Source organism: Salvelinus fontinalis, unplaced genomic scaffold (genome assembly GCF_029448725.1).
Source record: "Salvelinus fontinalis isolate EN_2023a unplaced genomic scaffold, ASM2944872v1 scaffold_0002, whole genome shotgun sequence".
NCBI classification, from domain to species: Eukaryota; Metazoa; Chordata; class Actinopteri; order Salmoniformes; family Salmonidae; genus Salvelinus; species Salvelinus fontinalis.
This window is the reverse complement of record NW_026600211.1, coordinates 407,501-431,440: the sequence shown is the minus strand read 5'-3', so window position 1 is coordinate 431,440 and position 23,940 is coordinate 407,501. Positions and strand designations below refer to the sequence as shown.

General features: G+C 54.3%; 1 protein-coding gene across 1 annotated transcript in view; it reads left to right on the top strand.

Annotated features, from left to right (window-relative positions):
• Window positions 1-16,518: 16,518 nt before the first annotated feature.
• Window positions 16,519-23,940, top strand: part of LOC129841881 (cellular retinoic acid-binding protein 2-like) — a 16,776-nt gene continuing 9,354 nt past the window's right edge. Inside the window, exon 1 of the mRNA XM_055910215.1 lies at window positions 16,519-17,094. Within this exon, the coding sequence (XP_055766190.1) occupies window positions 17,013-17,094 (82 nt within the window). The 5' untranslated portion in view covers window positions 16,519-17,012. The remainder of the gene's footprint in view (window positions 17,095-23,940) is intronic.

Below are 23,940 nucleotides of genomic sequence, written 5' to 3'. Positions count from 1 at the left end.
AGGGTGGAGGGGTGCAGGGAGAGGAGGAGGGTGGAGGTGTGCAGGGAGAGGAGGAGGGAGGAGGGGTGCAGGGAGCGGAGGAGGGAGGAGGAGTGCAGGGAGAAGAGGAGGGTGGAGGGATGAGGAGGGAGGAGGTGTGCAGTGAGAGGAGGAGGGTGGAGGGGTGCAGGGAGAGGAGGAGGGTGGAGGGGTATAGGGAGAGGAGGAGGGAGGAGGGGTGCAGGGAGCGGAGGAGGGTGGAGGTGTGCAGGGAGAGGAGGAGGGTGGAGGGGTATAGGGAGAGGAGGAGGGAGGAGCGGTGCAGGGAGCGGAGGAGGGAGGAGGGGTGCAGGGAGCGGAGGAGGAGGAGGGAGGAGGGTTGCAGGGAAATGAGGAGGGTGGAGGGGTGCAGGGAGCAGAGGAGGGAGGAGGAGTGCAGGGAAATGAGGAGGGTGGAGAGGTATAGGGAGAGGAGGAGGGTGGAGGGGTGCAGGGAGAGGAGGAGGGAGGAGGGGTGCAGGGAGAGGAGGAGGGTGGAGGGGTGCAGGGAGAGGAGGAGGGTGGAGGGGTGCAGGCAGAGGAGGAGGGTGGAGGGGTGCAGGGAAATGAGGATGGTGGAGGGGTGCAGGGAGAGGAGGAGGGAAGAGGGGTGCAGGGAGCGGAGGAGGGGTGCAGGGAAATGAGGAGGGTGGAGGGGTGCAGGGAGAGGAGGAGGGAGGAGGGGTGCAGGGAGCGGAGGAGCGAGGAGGAGTGCAGGGAAATGAGGAGAGTGGAGGGGTGCATGGAGAAGAGGAGGGTGGAGGGATGAGGAGGGAGGAGGTGTGCAGTGAGAGGAGGAGGGTGGAGGGGTGCAGGGAGAGGAGGAGGGTGGAGGGGTATAGGGAGAGGAGGAGGGAGGAGGGGTGCAGGGAGCGGAGGAGGGTGGAGGTGTGCAGGGAGAGGAGGAGGGTGGAGGGGTATAGGGAGAGGAGGAGGGAGGAGCGGTGCAGGGAGCGGAGGAGGGAGGAGGGGTGCAGGGAGCGGAGGAGGAGGAGGGAGGAGGGGTGCAGGTAAATGAGGAGGGTGGAGGGGTGCAGGGAGCAGAGGAGGGAGGAGGAGTGCAGGGAAATGAGGAGGGTGGAGAGGTATAGGGAGAGGAGGAGGGTGGAGGGGTGCAGGGAGAGGAGGGAGGAGGGGTGCAGGGAGAGGAGGAGGGTGGAGGGGTGCAGGGAGAGGAGGAGGGTGGAGGGGTGCAGGGAAATGAGGATGGTGGAGGCGTGCAGGGAGAGGAGGAGGGAGGAGGGATGAGGGAAATGAGGAGGGAGGAGGTGTGCAGGGAGAGGAGGAGGGTGGAGGGGTGCAGGCAGAGGAGGAGGGAGGAGGGTGGAGGGGTGCAGGGAGAGGAGGAGGGTGGAGGGGTGCAGAGAAATGAGGAGGGTGGAGGGGTGCAGGCAAAGGAGGAGGGAGGAGGGTGGAGGGGTGCAGGAAAAGGAGGAGGGAGGAGGGTGGAGGGGTATAGGGAGAGGAGGAGGGAGGAGGGGTGCAGGGAGCGGAGGAGGGTGGAGGTGTGCAGGGAGAGGAGGAGGGTGGAGGGGTATAGGGAGAGGAGGAGGGAGGAGCGGTGCAGGGAGCGGAGGAGGGAGGAGGGGTGCAGGGAGCGGAGGAGGAGGAGGGAGGAGGGGTGCAGGGAAATGAGGAGGGTGGAGGGGTGCAGGGAGCAGAGGAGGGAGGAGGAGTGCAGGGAAATGAGGAGGGTGGAGAGGTATAGGGAGAGGAGGAGGGTGGAGGGGTGCAGGGAGAGGAGGAGGGAGGAGGGGTGCAGGGAGAGGAGGAGGGTGGAGGGGTGCAGGGAGAGGAGGAGGGTGGAGGGGTGCAGGCAGAGGAGGAGGGTGGAGGGGTGCAGGGAAATGAGGATGGTGGAGGGGTGCAGGGAGAGGAGGAGGGAAGAGGGGTGCAGGGAGCGGAGGAGGGGTGCAGGGAAATGAGGAGGGTGGAGGGGTGCAGGGAGAGGAGGAGGGAGGAGGGGTGCAGGGAGCGGAGGAGGGAGGAGGAGTGCAGGGAAATGAGGAGAGTGGAGGGGTGCAGGGAGAAGAGGAGGGTGGAGGGATGAGGAGGGAGGAGGTGTGCAGTGAGAGGAGGAGGGTGGAGGGGTGCAGGGAGAGGAGGAGGGTGGAGGGGTATAGGGAGAGGAGGAGGGAGGAGGGGTGCAGGGAGCGGAGGAGGGTGGAGGTGTGCAGGGAGAGGAGGAGGGTGGAGGGGTATAGGGAGAGGAGGAGGGAGGAGCGGTGCAGGGAGCGGAGGAGGGAGGAGGGGTGCAGGGAGCGGAGGAGGAGGAGGGAGGAGGGGTGCAGGGAAATGAGGAGGGTGGAGGGGTGCAGGGAGCAGAGGAGGGAGGAGGAGTGCAGGGAAATGAGGAGGGTGGAGAGGTATAGGGAGAGGAGGAGGGTGGAGGGGTGCAGGGAGAGGAGGGAGGAGGGGTGCAGGGAGAGGAGGAGGGTGGAGGGGTGCAGGGAGAGGAGGAGGGTGGAGGGGTGCAGGGAAATGAGGATGGTGGAGGGGTGCAGGGAGAGGAGGAGGGAGGAGGGATGAGGGAAATGAGGAGGGAGGAGGTGTGCAGGGAGAGGAGGAGGGTGGAGGGGTGCAGGCAGAGGAGGAGGGAGGAGGGAGGAGGGTGGAGGGGTGCAGGGAGAGGAGGAGGGTGGAGGGGTGCAGAGAAATGAGGAGGGTGGAGGGGTGCAGGGAGAGGAGGAGGGTGGAGGGGTGCAGGGAGAGGAGGAGGGAGGAGGTGTGCAGGGAGAGGAGGAGGGTGGAGGTGTGCAGGGAGAGGAGGAGGGTGGAGGGGTGCAGGGAGAGGAGGAGGGTGGAGGGGTGCAGGGAAATGAGGAGGGAGGAGGTGTGCAGGGAGAGGAGGAGGGAGGAGGGGTGCAGGGAAATGAGGAGGGTGGAGAGGTGCAGGGAGAGGAGGAGGGAGGAGGTGTGCAGGGAGAGGAGGAGGGTGGAGGGGTATAGGGAGAGGAGGAGGGTGGAGGGGTGCAGGGAGAGGAGGAGGGAGGAGGGGTGCATGGAGCGGAGGAGGGAGGAGGAGTGCAGGGAAATGAGGAGGGTGGAGAGGTGCAGGGAGCGGAGGAGGGAGGAGGAGTGCAGGGAAATGAGGAGGGTGGAGGGGTGCAGGGAGAAGAGGAGGGTGGAGGGGTGCAGGGAGAGGAGAGGGGTGGAGGTTTGCAGGGAGAGGAGGAGGGTGGAGGGGTGCAGGGAGAGGAGGAGGGTGGAGGGGTGCAGGGAAATGAGGATGGTGGAGGCGTGCAGGGAGAGGAGGAGGGAGGAGGGATGAGGGAAATGAGGAGGGAGGAGGTGTGCAGGGAGAGGAGGAGGGTGGAGGGGTGCAGGCAGAGGAGGAGTGAGGAGGGTGGAGGGGTGCAGGGAGAGGAGGAGGGTGGAGGGGTGCAGAGAAATGAGGAGGGTGGAGGGGTGCAGGCAAAGGAGGAGGGAGGAGGGTGGAGGGGTGCAGGAAAAGGAGGAGGGAGGAGGGTGGAGGGGTATAGGGAGAGGAGGAGGGAGGAGGGGTGCAGGGAGCGGAGGAGGGTGGAGGTGTGCAGGGAGAGGAGGAGGGTGGAGGGGTATAGGGAGAGGAGGAGGGAGGAGCGGTGCAGGGAGCGGAGGAGGGAGGAGGGGTGCAGGGAGCGGAGGAGGAGGAGGGAGGAGGGGTGCAGGGAAATGAGGAGGGTGGAGGGGTGCAGGGAGCAGAGGAGGGAGGAGGAGTGCAGGGAAATGAGGAGGGTGGAGAGGTATAGGGAGAGGAGGAGGGTGGAGGGGTGCAGGGAGAGGAGGAGGGAGGAGGGGTGCAGGGAGAGGAGGAGGGTGGAGGGGTGCAGGGAGAGGAGGAGGGTGGAGGGGTGCAGGCAGAGGAGGAGGGTGGAGGGGTGCAGGGAAATGAGGATGGTGGAGGGGTGCAGGGAGAGGAGGAGGGAAGAGGGGTGCAGGGAGCGGAGGAGGGGTGCAGGGAAATGAGGAGGGTGGAGGGGTGCAGGGAGAGGAGGAGGGAGGAGGGGTGCAGGGAGCGGAGGAGGGAGGAGGAGTGCAGGGAAATGAGGAGAGTGGAGGGGTGCAGGGAGAAGAGGAGGGTGGAGGGATGAGGAGGGAGGAGGTGTGCAGTGAGAGGAGGAGGGTGGAGGGGTGCAGGGAGAGGAGGAGGGTGGAGGGGTATAGGGAGAGGAGGAGGGAGGAGGGGTGCAGGGAGCGGAGGAGGGTGGAGGTGTGCAGGGAGAGGAGGAGGGTGGAGGGGTATAGGGAGAGGAGGAGGGAGGAGCGGTGCAGGGAGCGGAGGAGGGAGGAGGGGTGCAGGGAGCGGAGGAGGAGGAGGGAGGAGGGGTGCAGGGAAATGAGGAGGGTGGAGGGGTGCAGGGAGCAGAGGAGGGAGGAGGAGTGCAGGGAAATGAGGAGGGTGGAGAGGTATAGGGAGAGGAGGAGGGTGGAGGGGTGCAGGGAGAGGAGGGAGGAGGGGTGCAGGGAGAGGAGGAGGGTGGAGGGGTGCAGGGAGAGGAGGAGGGTGGAGGGGTGCAGGGAAATGAGGATGGTGGAGGGGTGCAGGGAGAGGAGGAGGGAGGAGGGATGAGGGAAATGAGGAGGGAGGAGGTGTGCAGGGAGAGGAGGAGGGTGGAGGGGTGCAGGCAGAGGAGGAGGGAGGAGGGAGGAGGGTGGAGGGGTGCAGGGAGAGGAGGAGGGTGGAGGGGTGCAGAGAAATGAGGAGGGTGGAGGGGTGCAGGGAGAGGAGGAGGGTGGAGGGGTGCAGGGAGAGGAGGAGGGAGGAGGTGTGCAGGGAGAGGAGGAGGGTGGAGGTGTGCAGGGAGAGGAGGAGGGTGGAGGGGTGCAGGGAGAGGAGGAGGGTGGAGGGGTGCAGGGAAATGAGGAGGGAGGAGGTGTGCAGGGAGAGGAGGAGGGAGGAGGGGTGCAGGGAAATGAGGAGGGTGGAGAGGTGCAGGGAGAGGAGGAGGGAGGAGGTGTGCAGGGAGAGGAGGAGGGTGGAGGGGTATAGGGAGAGGAGGAGGGTGGAGGGGTGCAGGGAGAGGAGGAGGGAGGAGGGGTGCATGGAGCGGAGGAGGGAGGAGGAGTGCAGGGAAATGAGGAGGGTGGAGAGGTGCAGGGAGCGGAGGAGGGAGGAGGAGTGCAGGGAAATGAGGAGGGTGGAGGGGTGCAGGGAGAAGAGGAGGGTGGAGGGGTGCAGGGAGAGGAGAGGGGTGGAGGTTTGCAGGGAGAGGAGGAGGGTGGAGAGGTGCAGGGAGAGGAGGAGGGAGGAGGAGTGCAGGGAAATGAGGAGGGTGGAGGGGTGCAGGGAGAAGAGGAGGGTGGAGGGATGAGGGAGAGGAGGAGGGAGGAGGGGTGCAGGGAGAGGAGGAGGGTGGAGGGGTGCAGGGAGAGGAGGAGGGAGGAGGTGTGCAGGGAGAGGAGGAGGGAGGAGGAGTGCATGGAAATGAGGAGGGTGGAGGGGTGCAGGGAGAAGAGGAGGGTGGAGGGGTGCAGGGAGAGGAGAGGGGTGGAGGTTTGCAGGGAGAGGAGGAGGGTGGAGAGGTGCAGGGAGAGGAGGAGGGAGGAGGAGTGCAGGGAAATGAGGAGGGTGGAGGGGTGCAGGGAGAAGAGGAGGGTGGAGGGATGAGGGAGAGGAGGAGGGAGGAGGGGTGCAGGGAGAGGAGGAGGGTGGAGGGGTGCAGGGAGAGGAGGAGGGTGGAGGTGTGCAGGGAGAGGAGGAGGGTGGAGGGGTGCAGGGAGAGGAGGAGGGTGGAGGGGTGCAGGGAAATGAGGAGGGAGGAGGTGTGCAGGGAGAAGAGGAGGGTGGAGGGGTGCAGGCAGAGGAGGAGGGAGGACGGGTGCAGGCAGAGGAGGAGGGTGGAGGGAGAGGAGGAGGGAGGAGGTGTGCAGGGAGAGGAGGAGGGAGGAGGTGTGCAGGGAGAGGAGGAGGGTGGAGGGGTGCAGGCAGAGGAGGAGGGAGGAGGTGTGCAGGGATAGGAGGAGGGTGGAGGGGTGCAGGCAGAGGAGGAGGGTGGAGGGTGGAGGGGTGCAGGCAGAGGAGGAGGGAGGAGGGGTGCAGGGAGAGGAGGAGGGAGGAGGGGTGCAGGAGGAGGGAGGAGGGGTGCAGGGAGAGGAGGAAGGAGGAGGGGTGCAGGGAGAAGAGGGGGTGGAGGGATGAGGGAGAGAAGGAGGGATGAGGGAAATGAGGAGGGAGGAGGTGTGCAGGGAGAGGAGGAGGGTGGAGGGGTGCAGGGAGAGTAGGAGAGATGAGGGAAATGATTAGGGTGGAGGTGTGCAGGGAGAGGAGGAGGGTGGAGGGGTGCAGGCAGAGGAGGAGGGCGGAGGGTGGAGGGGTGCAGGCAGAGGAGGAGGGAGGAGGGTGGAGGGGTGCAGGCAAAGGAGGAGGGAGGAGGGTGGAGGGGTGCAGGGAGAGGAGGAGGGAGGAGGGTGGAGGGGTGCAGGCAGAGGAGGAGGGAGGAGGTATGCAGGGAGAGGAGGAGGGTGGAGGGGTGCAGGCAGAGGAGGAGGGTGGAGGGGTGCAGGCAGAGGAGGAGGGTGGAGGGGTGCAGGCAGAGGAGGAAGGTGGAGGGTGGAGGGGTGCAGGCAGAGGAGGAAGGTGGAGGGTGGAGGGGTGCAGGCAGAGGAGGAGGGTCTGAACTGGCTGACAGGATCGTATAACTGTAGATTAGCAAATAAAGAGAAGATGACTGGGACCAGGGGGAAGTTGTAGAGTTGAAGTTGCACCTAGACACTGATCTATAGCCAGTTTTGCCAACTTACCCCTAACAAATAAGGTTAGGATTTGGGGAGGGTAAGCTGATCCTAGATCTGTCCCAAAGGGCAACTTCTACTTCTATCGCTCAATTCACCCCTCCTCCTCTCCCCCCAAATGCCTCTCCCTTCTGCTCTCCCTCTTTTTTTTCTCTCCCTCCTAATCTCCCTCCTACCCCCCATCTGATCTCCCTCCTACCCCCCTCCTGCTCCCCTCCTGCTCACCCTCCTGCCCTCCTCATTGTCCTCTCTCTGTCCAGACTAGCTCATAACAAATGATGGTGATAATTTGAACCACAAAGAGACGGGGGGAGGAAATTAGATGGGGGGAGGAAAAGGGGGAAAAATGAAAGGATAAAAGGAGTGTGAGTAATGCAGGCATCTGGACCCAACTGGCCACTCATCTGGAGCTCGGGTCTCTCTCTCACACACACACACACACACACACACACACACACACACACACACACACACACACACACACACACACACACACACACACACACACACACACACACACACACACACACACACACACACACACACACACACACAATAAATCTATAAGTGTGTGTGTGTGTGTGTGTGTGTGTGTGTGTGTGTGTGTGTGTGTGTGTGTGTGTGTGTGTGACAGTGTGTGTGTGTGTGTGTGTGTGTGTGTGATGGTCTGTGAGGTAAGTGGTTGTGTGGCTGGGAAGTCCCAGAGAACTGTCTCCAGTATCCTCTATTATTCTCTGACTAATTCCTGTAAAATAAGATTCCTCCCAGGAGGGAGAATAAACAAGAAGCAAATGTTTAGCAGAGACAGATTTCAACACACACCCACAGATCCTGTACACTGATACACACACACAAACATACACACACACAGTCTTTCACACAGGTCTGGCCTTGATTTACTTTACATTTTCTCACCTTTTCAATTTAAAGAGAAAAAAATCACGGATCCCCAACACAAATGTTTGGCAGAGTGAGGTTTCTACACATACCATGGTTCAATCATCATCTGATGATCAGTGAGGTTTCTACACACACCATGGTTCAATCATCATCTGATGATCAGTGAGGTTTCTACACATACCATGGTTCAATCATCATCTGATGATCAGTGAGGTTTCTACACACACCATGGTTCAATCATCATCTGATGATCAGTGAGGTTTCTACACACACCATGGTTCAATCATCATCTGATGATCAGTGAAGTTTCTACACAGACCGTGGTTCAATCATCATCTGATGATCAGTGAGGTTGACATTTCATTTTCAGTAGCAGAGTTCCTCTCTCTCTTTATTTTTATTTATTTAACTAAGCAAGCCAGTTAAGAACAAATTCTTATTTACAATGACGGCGTAGACCGGCCAAACCCAGATGACCCTGGACCAATTGAGTGCCAGCCAATGGCACTCCCAATCACGTCCGGTTGTGATACAGCCTGAAATCGAACCAGGGTGTCTGTAGTGATGCCTCTAGCACTGATACACAGTGCCTTAGACTTCTGCGCCACTAGGGAGCCCTTTCATACTTTCTTCCTAACTGTCTGTCTTCTATCTGTAGGCTCTCCCCCTCTTTATTTCAGCTCAACTTCACCCCCCCTCGATCTCTCTCTTTTATTCTTGCTCCTTGTGTCGTTAAAACTCTGCCATCCTCTTCTCTAATCAAACCCACATGCTGGGTCAGCCTGCCAGCAACCCAACGAGCTAAAGAGTCACTGCTGCTGTTTGTGTGTGTGCGTATGTGTTTGTGTGTGTGTGCTGTGTGGGTGAATGAGTTTACTTGTGCTACAGTGGGATAAACCTCAGCTATCAGAAACAAACAGACATATTTACAGGAAAGTCAGATCTCGTGCTCTCTCTCTCTCTCTTTCTCTCTCTCTCTCTCTCTCTCTCTCTCTCTCTCTCTCTCTCTCTCTCTCTCTCTCTCTCTCTCTCTCTCTCTCTCTCTCTCTCTCTCTCTCTCTCTCTCTCTCTCTCTCAGAATCGGAATAGAGGGACAACCATCTCTCAGAAGCATTCTCTAAAATTAGAGGAAAGTAATGGGGTTCAGGGTTCAGAGTTCAGTGTATATATATGTGTGTGTGGCTCTCAATAGTTTCCTGTGAGAATAAAGGCGCTAATGAAGGTCAGGGGTCAAAGGCTATATAGGTCAGGGTCAAGTTCATCTCTGGTGGGGTTACCGGGGTGACTGGTTTTACTGGGGGTCAACTGGATGATAAGGTGGAGAACGCCACAGACGTGTGACTTTACTGCAGGCTGGCAGTACACATACGGTCACAGACACAGACACACATGCTCAGCCTGACACACACTCCCCATTCAGTCGTTCAAGGAGCTTGGGAGGCTGTGAGTAAGAGAGAGCTTCCGAACCACCATAGAACTGTTAGAGACTATCCAGAACCATACGTCTATATGACCCTGATGACTGTCTACTCTGCATATACATCCTTCTCTGCTGGAATGTAAATAGAAGTCAGTATGAGCCAAGTCCATTCTAACCATTCTATTAGTGGAGTGGAACCCTGTGTCATTTGACTGAGGGGGAACCAGGAAGTGATACCAGGGAGAAGAGGAAGTCACAGTGGAGATAGGGGATGGTCATCCGTTAGAATACTGGGGGAGAGTGTTGACACAAGACTAAGCCTGATTTGAATGAGAGAGGGAGACAGGAGGAGAGAGGGAGGGAGGGAAGGAAAACATTAAAGGAGGAGAGGGTGGAAATGAAAGGATAAGAGAGGGATTTTGAGTTATAATGACAAAGAGGGGAGAAAAGGGTCTCAATAAAAAGAGTAGGTGATGAGAGAGGGTGCAAGGAGGGAGGGAGGGAGGGTGGGAGGAGAGAACCAGAGATGATGGGGTCAAGACTGAGCAATATCAGTCAGTCGGTTGTACCTATAGGGCTTGAGTTGTTCCTGTCTATGTGACCTGACCTGGAAAAACTGACCTGGAAAAACCCTATAGTTATAAGGCCTCATTGGCAACGTTGTTCATGCAATAACCGATTGTTATTGCATGAATGTTGGTGAATGTTAGGTGTGTGTGTCTGGGTCGTTCAGCTTGGGGTTGTATGAGTTGACAGATTGGAGATATCACTTACCAATACTGTTCTTGGCAAGATAAAGAGGAGCGAGAAGAAAGGAGAGAACACTGTGAAGGGGCAGAGAGGGGGGGGGGGGGGAATGGAGCTAGGGAGGGAGAGAGGGAGGGATAGATAGAGAGAGAGAGGGAAAAATGAGCAGAAATTTGACAATGAGGCGGAAAATATTTCCGTACGCCTCAGAAGAATCAGAGGAGTCTCCTTTTACATCTGTCACCATCCCTCTGTTTACCAGGCTCTCTTTATTCCTCTCTAGTACCTGTCCATCTCTGTCTTCTTCCTTCCATACGTCTCTCTTTCACTCCATCTCTGTTACTCTCTGTTTGCCTTTGATCTCTCATTCTTTCCCTCTCTCTGCTGACTCCTGCGCTTTTCTACAGGTGAACAATGAGCTAACAAATGACCTGCTCTCTGGTTCCTGACTCTCTCTCTTCTCCCTTTCACTCCCCTTCTCCTCCCCACTTCTGTCTTCCCTCTCTCCCTCGCTCTCCTCAAAATGCTTGAGGAATGTGTCACACCAGCACAAAATAAAAAAAGCAAGAGAAACGGAGGGAGGGAGGGAGGAGGGGAGGGAGAAAGTTTGTGAGGTAAAGGAGAAGCAGAGGAGGGAGAGAAGGAGAAAGAATAAGATAAAGGTTGAGAGGACGATTGCATGGTTGAGTGCAGATGAATGCTGAGGGCTGCTTTGTCATCCCGTGCTGACGTGCCACATCCCACACACACATTCACAAGGCTGTATCAACCCCTCGTTCCACTGCTGGGATAACGTTTCCCTACACACTGATCTAAGATCAGTTTCGTTCCCCCCTATTTCTAAATGTTAGGATTGTGGATGTAAGATGAATAGCTGATTCTATCTGTGCCAACCGGTGCAGGCAACTTAGTTCCAACACTTTAACATGTGTTGGTGAAACTGCGGGGGTTGTGGGCTTGATTCATGCACACTGTAGGCTAACTAGGTCACTAAGGATAATATCACACTGGCCAAATGATCTGCATAAATATACAGCACAATACCAGCCGCATCCCTCACAGCTTATTATATATGACCATGACAATGTTGTGGTCTGAATTCATATGACCACCAAGAATAATAGTTGCAATAAGGCTTTGCATTCAAATTATTGCAAGTATTCTTCGTGAGACACAATGCTACTACCATGCTTGACAATTATTATAAACGTAATCTTGATAATAATGTGGTTTTCTGTTTTAATCACGGTTAATGTATGTCACCCAAAGAGTTAATAAGTACAGCGCACAGCAACGAGCAAAACCTGAAAGAGTTATGAGTGACACGGAGAAAGAGAGAAGAAGAAAGTACAAATGGAGAGATAGATGTATGGATAGATTAGAGAACTGATAAGTGAGGCTAATGACTCGTGTCTGCTGTTGGACAAGAGGAGGAACTTGTGTGGACATGCTGCAGTGTCTGTGTGGGTGTGTGTGTGTCTGCGTGTGCGTGTGCGTGTGTCGGGGGCGGCGGATGATGCATGTGGTGGCGTAGTGAGTCCAATATCACTCATCTCCAGCCATCATTGCCAATAGCTGAAACACAAGCAGCGCGCTTTGTTCACTTCAAACGAAACAACTCTCTATTCGAGGCGTTGGAATGCGTTCATTGGACGCACGGCCCCTGCGTAAAAAGTGTATTACATTACCATATAGTTATATAAACGTACATTTGCAGGTTAGATTACAACTCGGCGGCGATGTTAAAGTATTCCCTGTGCGTTTAGCCAAAGTGTCTATATCAGACGGATGTGGACATGTGTGAGGTGGTGTCTGTGGGGCTCTAAGTGCATGCGTGGTTTCCGGGGAGTGCCCCCCTGGTCGCCACGGTTACCCTCGAGTTTATCCAGCGTGCAGTGTAGTGGATGGGATCATCCATCAAGAGTCAATAGTTAACGTCCCCTTTGTCCTGCAGTCATCCATCATACAGTGTGTGTCTTTATTAGGACCCTCCGTCCGAACCGGCCCGGAACTCTGTGCCAAATATCCCCCTCCCTCACTCTTCTCCTCCCTCTCACCCCTTTCTTCCAACCGAACAGCGGGGGGCTACACCAAAGGCACTGAGAGGCTACCGCTCCCCCCCTTCTCTCCACCTCTCCAACTCCTGCTCTCTCTCAATTCAAATGGCTTTATTGGCATGGGAAACACATGTTTACATTGACAAAGCAAGTGAAATAGACAATAAACAAAAGTGAAATAAATAATTAAAAAATGAACACTCACAAAAGTTCCAAAGGAGTAGAGACATTTCAAAAGTCATATTATGTCTCTATACAGTGTTGTCACGATGTGCAAATAGTACAAAAGGGAAAATAAATAAACATAAATGAGTTTCATATATGGGTTGTATTTACAATGGTGTTTGTTCTTCACGGGTTGCACTTTTCTTGTGGCAACAGGTCGCATCTTGCTGCTGTGATGGTACACTGTGGTATTTCACCCAATAGGGAGTTTATTCAAAATTGGATTTCTTTTGGAATTCTTTGTGGGTCTCAGTAATCTGAGCGAAATATGTGTATCTAATATGGTCATACATTTTGCAGGAGGTTAGGAAGTGCAGCTCAGTTTCCTCCTCATTTTGTGGGCAGTGGGCACGTGGTGTCACGATCGGCAAAGGGACTGAATGAGGACCAACATGCAGCGCGTGGAAAGTACATCTTCTTTATTAACGAAAGAAGACGAAAACGAAACAAACACTATACAAACTACAAAAAACAACAACAAAACAGACGACCGTGAAGCTATACAAACAGAAGTGCTGACACTAAACACTCTGACATAGACAATTCCCCACAAACAGCTAAAGCCTATGGTTGCCTTAAATATGGCTCCCAATCAGAGACAACAATAACCAGCTGTCTCTAATTGAGACCCAATTCAGGCAACCATAGACTTTCCTAGATACCTACACTCAACCATAGACACAGCTAGACACATTCACTCAACACAAACCCATACACTACACCCAACACCCCCTTTACCATATAACCACCCAACACCGACAAAACACAAACATTCCCCATGTCACACCCTGACCTAACTAAAATAATAGAGAAAACAAAGAATACTAAGGCCAGGGCGTGACATAACCCCCCCCCTTAAGGTGCGAACTCCGGGCGCACCAGCACATAGTCTAGGGGAGGGTCTGGGTGGGCCTCCTTCCACGGCGGCGGCTCCGGCACTGGTCGTGGTCCCCACCATAGTCACTACCCGCTTACGTAGCCTCCTCCAAATGGCCACCCTCCACCTTAACCCCACCGGACTAAGGAGCAGCACCGGACTAAGGGGCAGCACCGGACTAAGGGGCAGCACCGGACTAAGGGGCAGCACCGGACTAAGGGGCAGCACCAGGGTAAGGGGCAGTACCGGGATAAGGTAGCTCAGGACAGAGATATAGCTAAGGACAGAGAGGTAGGTCAGGATAGAGGGGCAAATCCGGACTGAAAGGCAGCTCCGGACAGAGAGACAGCTCTGGACTGAGGGGCAGTTCTTGATTAATGGCCGCTCTGGGCTGAGGGGCAGCTCATGACTGGCTGACGGCTCTGGACGCTCATGGCTGGCTGACGGCTCTGGACGCTCATGGCTGGCTGACGGCTCTGGACGCTCATGGCTGGCTGGCGGCTCTGGACGCTCATGGCTGGCTGACGGCTCTGGACGCTCATGGCTGGCTGACGGCTCTGGACGCTCATGGCTGGCTGACGGCTCTGGACGCTCATGGCTGGCTGGCGGCTCTGGACGCTCATGGCTGGCTGGCGGCTCTGGACGCTCATGGCTGGCTGGCGGCTCTGGCAGATCCTGTCTGGTTGGCGGCTCTGGAAGATCCTGTCTGGTTGGCGGCTCTGGAAGATCCTGTCTGGTTGGCGGCTCTGGCAGATCCTGACTGACGAATGGCTCTAGCGGCTCCTGACTGACTAACAGCTCTGACGGCTCGGGACAGACGGGCGGCTCTAATGGCTCGGGACAGACGGATGGCTCAGACGGCCCTGGGCAGACGGATGGCTCAGATGGCGCTGGGGAGACGGATGGCTCAGATGGCGCTGGGGAGACGGATGGCGCTGGGGAGACGGATGGCTCAGATGGCGCTGGGGAGACGGATGGCTCAGATGGCGCTGGGGAGACGGATGGCTCAGATGGCGCTGGGCAGATGGATGGCTCAGATGGCGCTGGGCAGACGGATGGCTCTGGCCGGAATAGGCGCACTGTAGGCCTGGTGCGTGGTGCCGGAACTGGAGGCACCGGGCTAAGGACACGCACCTTCAGGCTAGTGCGGGGAGAAGGAACAGGGCATACTGGACCCTGGGGACGCACATTAGGCCTAGTGCGTGGTGCCGGAACTGGTGGTACCGGGCTGGGGACACACATCTCAGGGCTAATGCGGGGAGCAGCAACAGGATGCACAGGACTCTGGAGACGCACAGGAGGCTTGGTGCGTGGTGTAGGCACTGGTGGAACTGGACTCAGGCGGGGAGGTAGCGGTGCAGGGGTTCGCCCGACCAGTGCGGGGAGGTGGAATAACCCGCACCGGGCTATGTAGGCGAACCGGGGACACCATGCGTAAGGCTGGTACCATGTATGCCGGCCCGAGGAGACGCACTGGAGACCAGACAGGTTGAGCCGGCTTCATGACACCTGGCTCAATGCCCAATCTAGCCCTACCAGTGCGGGGAGGTAGAATAACCCGCACCGGGCTATGAACACGTACAGGAGACACTGTGCGCTCTACTGCGTAACACGGTGTTTGCCCGTACTCCCGCTCTCCACGGTTAGCCTGGGAAGTGGGCGCAGGTCTCCTACCTGCCCTCGGCCCACTACCTCTAAGCCCCCCCCCAAGAATTTTTTTGGGCTGACTCACAGGCTTCCTACCGCGTCGTCGTGCTGCCTCCATTCGCCGGTATCCCTCCTCACACTGTGCCAGAGAATCCCAGGCTGGCTCCGGCACTCGCCCTGGGTCGATCGCCCACCTGTCGATCTCCTCCCACGTAGTGTAGTCCAGATTATGCTCCCATTTCCATTCCTCCTTGCGCTGCTCCTGTTGCCGCTTTTCGCGCTGCTTGATCCCGCATTGGTGGGGAATTCTGTCATGATCGTCAAAGGGACTGAATGAGGACCAACATGCAGCGCGTGGAAAGTACATCTTCTTTATTAACGAAAGAATACGAAAACGAAACAAACACTATACAAACTACAAAAAAAACAACAAAACAGACGACCGTGAAGCTATACAAACAGAAGTGCTGACACTAAACACTCTGACATAGACAATTCCCCACAAACATCTAAAGCCTATGGTTGCCTTAAATATGGCTCCCAATCAGAGACAACAATAACCAGCTGTCTCTAATTGAGACCCAATTCAGGCAACCATAGACTTTCCTAGAACCTACACTTAACCATAGACACAGCTAGACACATTCACTCAATACAAACCCATACACTACACCCAACACCCCCTTTACCATATAACCACCCAAAACCGACAAAACACAAACATTCCCCATGTCACACCCTGACCTAACTAAAATAATAGAGAAAACTAAGGCCAGGGCGTGACACGTGGTCTGTTTCTTTTTTAGAGCCAGGTCTGCCTTAGGCGGCCTATTTTTTTACCTTTATTTAAACTAGGCAAGTCAGTAAAGAACAAATTCTTATTTTCAATGACAGCCTAGGAACAGTGGGTTAACTGCCTGCTCAGGGGCTAAACGACAGATTTGTACTTTGAACTTGCAACCTTTCGGTTATTAATCCAACACTCTAACCACTAGGCTACCCTGCCACCCCAATAACAAGGCTGAGTCTAAACATAGGCAAAGCTTTTCTTAAATTTGTGTCAGTCACAGTGGTCAGGTATTCTGCCCTCTGTTTAGGGCCAAATAGCATTCGATCTGGTCAGTTTTTTTGTTAATTCTTTCAAGTAATTATATTTTTGTTTTCTTGTGATTTGGTTGAGTAATTGTGTTGCTGTCCTGAGGCTCTGTGGGGTCTGTTTGTGTTAGTCTGTTTGTGTGTCTCAATTCAATTTAAAGGGCTTTATTGGCATGGGAAACATATGAAACACCTCTCATGTCTCTGTCTTGCTCTCTCGTGAGTTCGGTATGTTTCTGCACGCGAAGTCAAACGTATTGACGCAGTCTGGTTAAATAGATAGCCCGCTAGTCGAGGCCAGTGGCTGTATCCCGTTACCACCTCTTTTATTTTTATGACACAACGCTGCGGCGCTGGGGGAAGAGGGTAGAGAAAAGAGAGAGGGAGTGAGGAAGAATGGAGGTGAGGTGAACTTGTGGGAAATATTGTGAACATTCCATCCAACCGCTGGCCCTCGATCATCTCCAAGAATTGAACCACCAAGTCTCTCTCTATCTCCCCTACATCAACACACGGACTGGTACCTGACTTCCTTGACACTCAACACTGCATCCAGGCCAATGATAAATTGGCGAAATCCGAAACTGGCACTCAGAACAGTTTTTCCGGTTTCAATTACAACACAATGGCTTCAACCATGAACCACATGTCTGACAAACACCACAAATTAAATAATATATTGCACCTCATAAAATAATGTTTCCATGAGGTTTTGCCCTTGTGCGCGTGCGTCTAGGGCGCGGTCACTCCATTGGCACATTAAAGGTGCGCGGGTAAAAAGAGGCGTGACAAGTGGCTCAGCTGGGAGGTCCTAGAACGCACATGTTCTCTCCGGGCGTGGTCGTGGCGGGGTTTAGGAACCATAGGCGATTCCCGTTGGCTCCTGGACATGACAGACGTGGGTCGGGCGTGTCTGAAGTGTGAAAGTGGGCATGTTATCAGCGGTCAAAGGAAGTGGCTAGTTTTCCATTCCATCCATTCATAGCGCAACCGCTCATAACGTGCACTGACGCATAGGCGAGATAAGGATCAGCGAGAGAGAGACAGAGAGAGGGTTGGATTAGGGCACTGACAGCCACCTCAGTCAAACAGTTGAGAGACACACGATCACAACCTGCTGAGGGGGCAAAACTAACGGGACCGGAAAGTCTAAATCCAATCCAGATCACCTCTTAACCGATTAGGGAGAGAGGACCAACCGACCACCTCGAGACCCCGCACTGATTGAAAAGAGGGCAGAGTTGGAGAGTAAAACAATCCGTTTTGAAAAAGAAGTCAAAGTGATCTATCCAGCCACCCTATACTCTGAACCATGGAGCGCAAAATCCCTGACTTCGCTGGTACCTGGAAGATGAAGAGCTCAGAGAACTTCGAGGAGCTTCTCAAAGCGCTGGGTGAGTGATGATGATGGTGGTGGGGGTGGTGATGATGGCGATGAAGGGGATGGTGGTAAATATTTGTGGTACATATATCCCTAACTTTATTATGGTCTATTATTATAGCAGTTATTAAATTATTACTGATTGAATACAGCTATCTGAACACACTAATACAATGTAGGTCAGATACGTGTCTCTCTCTCTCCCCCCCCCCCCCCCCCCCCCCACACACACACAATAGTTCATGCATGCACTTATTAATCAGACATGTGGTGTACTCTGTGCGTCGCGTGAGTGGGGGGTCTTTGTAATTCTGTCGAACCCAAAACTCAATGCTTGCCCCCCCAGCCAGCTTCACCCTTCTCTCCCCCTCCCCTCACTGCCCCACTCCCCCAGCCAGCTTCCCCTCCCCCTCGCCTCACTCCGCCAGACAATGGAGACAAACGGCGGCACCTCTGTCCGTGTCACCGCGCGGAGAAAAATAACATCACATCGTGCAAGTGTGTGTGTGGGATCGGAAGAAACAGACGCTTCAAAGAGAAGAGGCCGTTATGACGTGACAGTGCAGGCCATTTGAATTATTATCAGCCCGTATGCTGTTTCACTGTCATTTCATTCTCAATCTTAAAGGCCTCGCTCCACACCTGCAGCAGTTTGCATGGAATAAAAAGACAACGCCTGTTCATTTATCTGGCAGGGTGTGTGAGTGTGTCTGTCAGTGGTTGCCAATTTTCGTATTTTTACTAAAATACAAGGGCATACCAGGAATACATGTATATCAACACATAAGCACATATGGGAGGGAGGATCGAGAGAGAGAGAAGCCTGTGTTCGTGCGCAAAAGTGCAATATGTGTCTGTGTTATGAACTAGTTCTAAATGCCACTATTGTTCCTGCCGGAATAACCGGAGTCAGTGGCGCATCACCGGCCGGGCGCGCGCATTTCAATTTCCTGGTTTGACTGACGCACCAATTAACATAAATCTGCTCTCCGTCTTTACCCATCATTACCCACGCGAGGGGTGTGTGTAAGGGGTAGCGTGCTGAGAGATAGAGAAGGGGTGAGGTGGGGGCCAGAGGATAGAAAGAGGAAAAAGGGTCAAACAAAAGAAGAAAGAAAAGAGAGAGAGATGATGAAATAAAACTGACAGAGAGATCGGCCAGGGAGATGGGGTGTGTGTGTGTGTGTGTGTGTGTCTGTGTGTGTGTGTGTGTGTGTGTGTGTGTGTGTGTGTGTGTGTGTGTGAAGGGAGGAGGAGGGGAGCTGTACCCATAAAAGGGAGGGACTGTATGTGAGGAAAGTAACTCAGACAGACAGAGAGGAGGAGAGGACAGACTGACTGGGTCTAATGCTTTACCTGGCCTTAACACGTACATACACACACACACGCACACACACACGCACACGCACACAGACACACACACAAACACGCACACACACGCACACACACAGACGCGCGACATTCACAGACGTAGACGTGCATACAGACCTACTGGCATGGTGAGGAGCAGAAATATTTGGCCAGACTCTCTAGAGAGAACAGAGGCAACTCTATCTGCACACACTTGGATGCTAAAACACACACACACACACACACACACACACACACACACACACACACACACACACACACACACACACACACACACACACACACACACACACACACACACACACACACACACACACACACACACACACACACACACACACATGGTAGTTCTCTAATGTACCTAGGTATTGGTGTGACTGACAGAGAGGAATGATCCCATGATCCTTTGGGTTTCATTAGAGGCTAGAGCGCAGCTGGATGCAACCTGTCACCACTCCTCCCTCATCCCTCCTTCCCCTCCTCCTCTGTCTACCCCGTTCCAAATGCTTCCTATGGCCTCTGCTCTTTGATCTTTAACCCTGACCGTCTGTGTGAGTGTGTGTGTGTGGTGTGGGTGTGAGTAGTGTGTGTGTGGTATGGTATGGGTGTGTGAGTAGTGTGTGTGTGAGTAGTGTGTGTGTGGTGTGGGTGTGTGAGTAGTGTGTGTGTGAGTAGTGTGTGGGTGTGTGAGTAGTGTGTGAGGTGTGGGTGTGTGAGTACTGTGTGTGGAGTGTGGGTGTGTGAGTAGTGTGTGTGTGTGGTGTGGGTGTGTGAATAGTTTGTGTGGGGTGTGGGTGTGTGAATAGTGTGTGTGGTGTGTGGGTGTGTGAATAGTGTGTGTTGGGTGTGGGTGTGTGAGTAGTGTGTGGGTGTGTGAATAGTGTGTGGGGTGTGGGTGTGTGAATAGTGTGTGTTGGGTGTGGGTGTGTGAGTAGTGTGTGGGTGTGTGAATAGTGTGTGGGGTGTGGGTGTGTGAATACTGTGTGTGGGGTGTGTGAGTAGTGTGTGTGTGGTGTGGGTGTGTGAGTAGTGTGTGTGTGTGGTGTGGGTGTGTAAGTAGTGTGTGTGTGGTGTGGGTGTGTGAGTAGTGTGTGTGGGGTGCGGGTGTGTAAGTAGTGTGTGTGTGGTGTGGGTGTGTAAGTAGTGTGTGTGGGTGTGTGAGTAGTGTGTGTGGGGTGTGGGTGTGTAAGTAGTGTGTGTGTGGTGTGGGTGTGTGAGTAGTGTGTGTGGGTGTGTAAGTAGTGTGTGTGTGGTGTGGTGGTGTGAGTAGTGTGTGTGTGGTGTGGGTGTGTGAGTAGTGTGTGTGGGGTGTGGGTGTGTAAGTAGTGTGTGTGTGGTGTGGGTGTGTGAGTAGTGTGTGTGGGGTGCGGGTGTGTAAGTAGTGTGTGTGTGGTGTGGGTGTGTAAGTAGTGTGTGTGGGTGTGTGAGTAGTGTGTGTGGGGTGTGGGTGTGTAAGTAGTGTGTGTGTGGTGTGGGTGTGTGAGTAGTGTGTGTGGGTGTGTGAGTAGTGTGTGTGGGGTGTGGGTGTGTGAGTAGTGTGTGTGGGTGTGTGGATAGTGTGTGTGGGGTGTGGGTGTGTGAATAGTGGGTGTGGGTGTGGGTGTGTGAATAGTGTGTGTGGGGTGTGTGTGTTTGAGTAGTGTGTGGGGTGTGGGTGTGTGAGTAGTGTGTGTGTGTGGGGTGTGGGTGTGTGAATAGTGTGTGTGGGGTGTGGGTGTGTGAATAGTGTGTGGGGTGTGTGTGTGTGAGTAGTGTGTGGGGTGTGGGTGTGTGAGTAGTGTGTGTGTGGGGTGTGGGTGTGTAAGTGGTGTGTGTGGGTGTGTGAGTAGTGTGTGGGTGTGTAAGTAGTGTGTGTGTAGTGTGTAGTGTGTGGGTGTGTAAGTGGTGTGTGTGGGTGTGTGAGTAGTGTGTGAGGTGTGGGTGTGTGAATAGTGTGTGGGTGTGTAAGTGGTGTGTGTGGGTGTGTGAGTAGTGTGTGTGGAGTGTGGGTGTGTGACTAGTGTGTGTGTGGGGTGTGGGTGTGTGAATAGTGTGTGTGGAGTGTGGGTGTGTGACTAGTGTGTGTGTGGGGTGTGGGTGTGTGAATAGTGTGTGTGGAGTGTGGGTGTGTGACTAGTGTGTGTGTGGTGTGGGTGTGTGAATAGTGTGTGTGTGTGGTGTGGGTGTGTGAATAGTGTGTGTGGGTGTGTGAGTAGTGTGTGTGTGGTGTGGGTGTGTGAATAGTGTGTGTGTGGTGTGGGTGTGTAAGTAGTGTGTGTGGTGTGGGTGTGTAAGTAGTGTGTGGGATGTGTAAGTGGTGTGTGTGGAGTGTGTGAGTAGTGTGTGTGTGGTGTGGGTGTGTGAATAGTGTGTGTGGGTGTGGGTGTGTAAATAGTGTGTGTGGGTGTGGGTGTGTGAGTAGTGTGTGTGGGGTGTGGGTGTGTGAATAGTGTGTGTGGGGTGTGGGTGTGTGAATAGTGTGTGTGGGGTGTGGGTGTGTGAATAGTGTGTGTGTGGTGTGGGTGTGTAAATAGTGTGTGTGGGTGTGGGTGTGTAAATAGTGTGTGTGGGTGTGTGAGTAGTGTGTGTGGGGTGTGGGTGTGTGAATAGTGTGTGTGGAGTGTGGGTGTGTGAGTAGTGTGTGTGTGGAGTGTGGGTGTGGAGTGTGGGTGTGTAAGTAGTGTGTGTGTGGTGTGGGTGTGTGAGTAGTGTGTGGGTGTGTAAGTGGTGTGTGTGGAGTGTGGGTGTGTGAATAGTGTGTGTGGGGTGTGGGTGTGTGAATAGTGTGTGTGGAGTGTGGGTGTGTGGGGTGTGAGTAGTGTGTGGGGTGTGGGTGTGTAAGTAGTGTGTGTGTGGTGTGGGTGTGTGAATAGTGTGTGTGGGGTGTGGGTGTGTGAGTCGTGTGTGTGTGGTGTGGGTGTGTAAGTAGTGTGTGTGTGGTGTGGGTGTGTGAATAGTGTGTGTGGGGTGTGGGTGTGTGAATAGTGTGTGTGGGGTGTGAGTAGTGTGTGGGTGTGTAAGTGGTGTGTGTGGGTGTGTGAGTAGTGTGTGTGTGTGTGTGGGTGTGTAAGTAGTGTGTGTGAGGTGTAAGTGGTGTGTGTGGGTGTGTGAGTAGTGTGTGTGTGTGTGTGTGTGTGTGGGTGTGTAAGTAGTGTGTGTGAGGTGTAAGTAGTGTGTGTGGGTGTGGGTGTGTCAGTGGTGTGTGTGTGGAGTGTGGGTGTGTAAGTAGTGTGTGTGTGGTGTGGGTGTGTGAGTAGTGTGTGGGTGTGTAAGTAGTGTGTGTGTGGTGTGGGTGTGTGAGTAGTGTGTGTGGCGTGTGGGTGTATGAATAGTGTGTGTGGGGTGTGGGTGTGTGAGTAGTGTGTGGGGTGTGGGTGTGTGAGTAGTGTGTGTGTGTGGGTGTGTGAATAGTGTGTGTGGGGTGTGGGTGTGTGAGTAGTGTGTGTGGTGTCAGTGTGTGAGTAGTGTGTGTGTGTGTGTGTGTGTGTGGGTGTGTGAATAGTGTGTGTGGGTGTGTGAGTAGTGTGTGTGTGGTGTGGGTGTGTGAATAGTGTGTGTGTGGTGTGGGTGTGTAAGTAGTGTGTGTGGTGTGGGTGTGTAAGTAGTGTGTGGGATGTGTAAGTGGTGTGTGTGGAGTGTGTGAGTAGTGTGTGTGTGGTGTGGGTGTGTGAATAGTGTGTGTGGGTGTGGGTGTGTAATAGTGTGTGTGGGTGTGGGTGTGTGAGTAGTGTGTGTGGGGTGTGGGTGTGTGAGTAGTGTGTGTGGGGTGTGGGTGTGTGAATAGTGTGTGTGGGGTGTGGGTGTGTGAATAGTGTGTGTGTGGTGTGGGTGTGTAATAGTGTGTGTGGGTGTGGGTGTGTAATAGTGTGTGTGGGTGTGTGAGTAGTGTGTGTGGGGTGTGGGTGTGTGAATAGTGTGTGTGGAGTGTGGGTGTGTGAGTAGTGTGTGTGTGGAGTGTGGGTGTGGAGTGTGGGTGTGTAAGTAGTGTGTGTGTGGTGTGGGTGTGTGAGTAGTGTGTGGGTGTGTAAGTGGTGTGTGTGGAGTGTGGGTGTGTGAATAGTGTGTGTGGGGTGTGGGTGTGTGAATAGTGTGTGTGGAGTGTGGGTGTGTGGGGTGTGAGTAGTGTGTGGGGTGTGGGTGTGTAAGTAGTGTGTGTGTGGTGTGGGTGTGTGAATAGTGTGTGTGGGGTGTGGGTGTGTGAGTCGTGTGTGTGTGGTGTGGGTGTGTAAGTAGTGTGTGTGTGGTGTGGGTGTGTGAATAGTGTGTGTGGGGTGTGGGTGTGTGAATAGTGTGTGTGGGGTGTGAGTAGTGTGTGGGTGTGTAAGTGGTGTGTGTGGGTGTGTGAGTAGTGTGTGTGTGTGTGTGGGTGTGTAAGTAGTGTGTGTGAGGTGTAAGTGGTGTGTGTGGGTGTGTGAGTAGTGTGTGTGTGTGTGTGTGTGTGTGGGTGTGTAAGTAGTGTGTGTGAGGTGTAAGTAGTGTGTGTGGGTGTGGGTGTGTCAGTGGTGTGTGTGTGGAGTGTGGGTGTGTAAGTAGTGTGTGTGTGGTGTGGGTGTGTGAGTAGTGTGTGGGTGTGTAAGTAGTGTGTGTGTGGTGTGGGTGTGTGAGTAGTGTGTGTGGCGTGTGGGTGTATGAATAGTGTGTGTGGGGTGTGGGTGTGTGAGTAGTGTGTGGGGTGTGGGTGTGTGAGTAGTGTGTGTGTGTGGGTGTGTGAATAGTGTGTGTGGGGTGTGGGTGTGTGAGTAGTGTGTGTGGTGTCAGTGTGTGAGTAGTGTGTGTGTGTGTGTGTGTGTGGGTGTGTGAATAGTGTGTGTGTGGTGTCGGTGTGTGAGTAGTGTGTGTGGGTGTGTGACTAGTGTGTGGGGTGTGGGTGTGTGAATAGTGTGTGTGGGGTGTGGGTGTGTGAGTAGTGTGTGGGTGTGTGAGTAGTGTGTGTTGGGTGTGGGTGTATGAGTAGTGTGTGAGGTGTGGGTGTGGGAGTAGTGTGTGGGGTGTGGTTGTGTGAGTAGGGTGTGTTTGTGGTCATCTTGTAAGGCCACACACACCTACACTTCAAACTGATGTGGAAGACTCACACACAGAATCACTTCAGCTCCTTAGGTATTCAGCCAGTAACATTCTGTAGAACCAGCTCCCCGGTCTGTCCTGACTCAGGCTCTCCCAAACGCTCAGGACCAACTGGTTGGTTGCAGCTGATTGCCACTGCAGACATTTTGTTTACTCATGACATTACACAAAGGTTTCAGAGGGTCACACGATAAACAATGTTTTGAAACCATTGCAAACTAGCATAATCGAGAAAACTTTAGTGTAGTTTGTTACAGAATCATTTGAAGCTCATACGTCAACTGCCAAAGTGATGTATGAGTCTCTTCATGCATATTGCTTGTGACTGTGCACATCTCTTTTCAGCGTGTGTGTGTGTGTGTGTGTGTGTGTGTTGGTACATACTGTATGTGACTGTGCGATTCTGAGTGTGTATATATTTACCCTCAGTGACAGGTGGGAATGT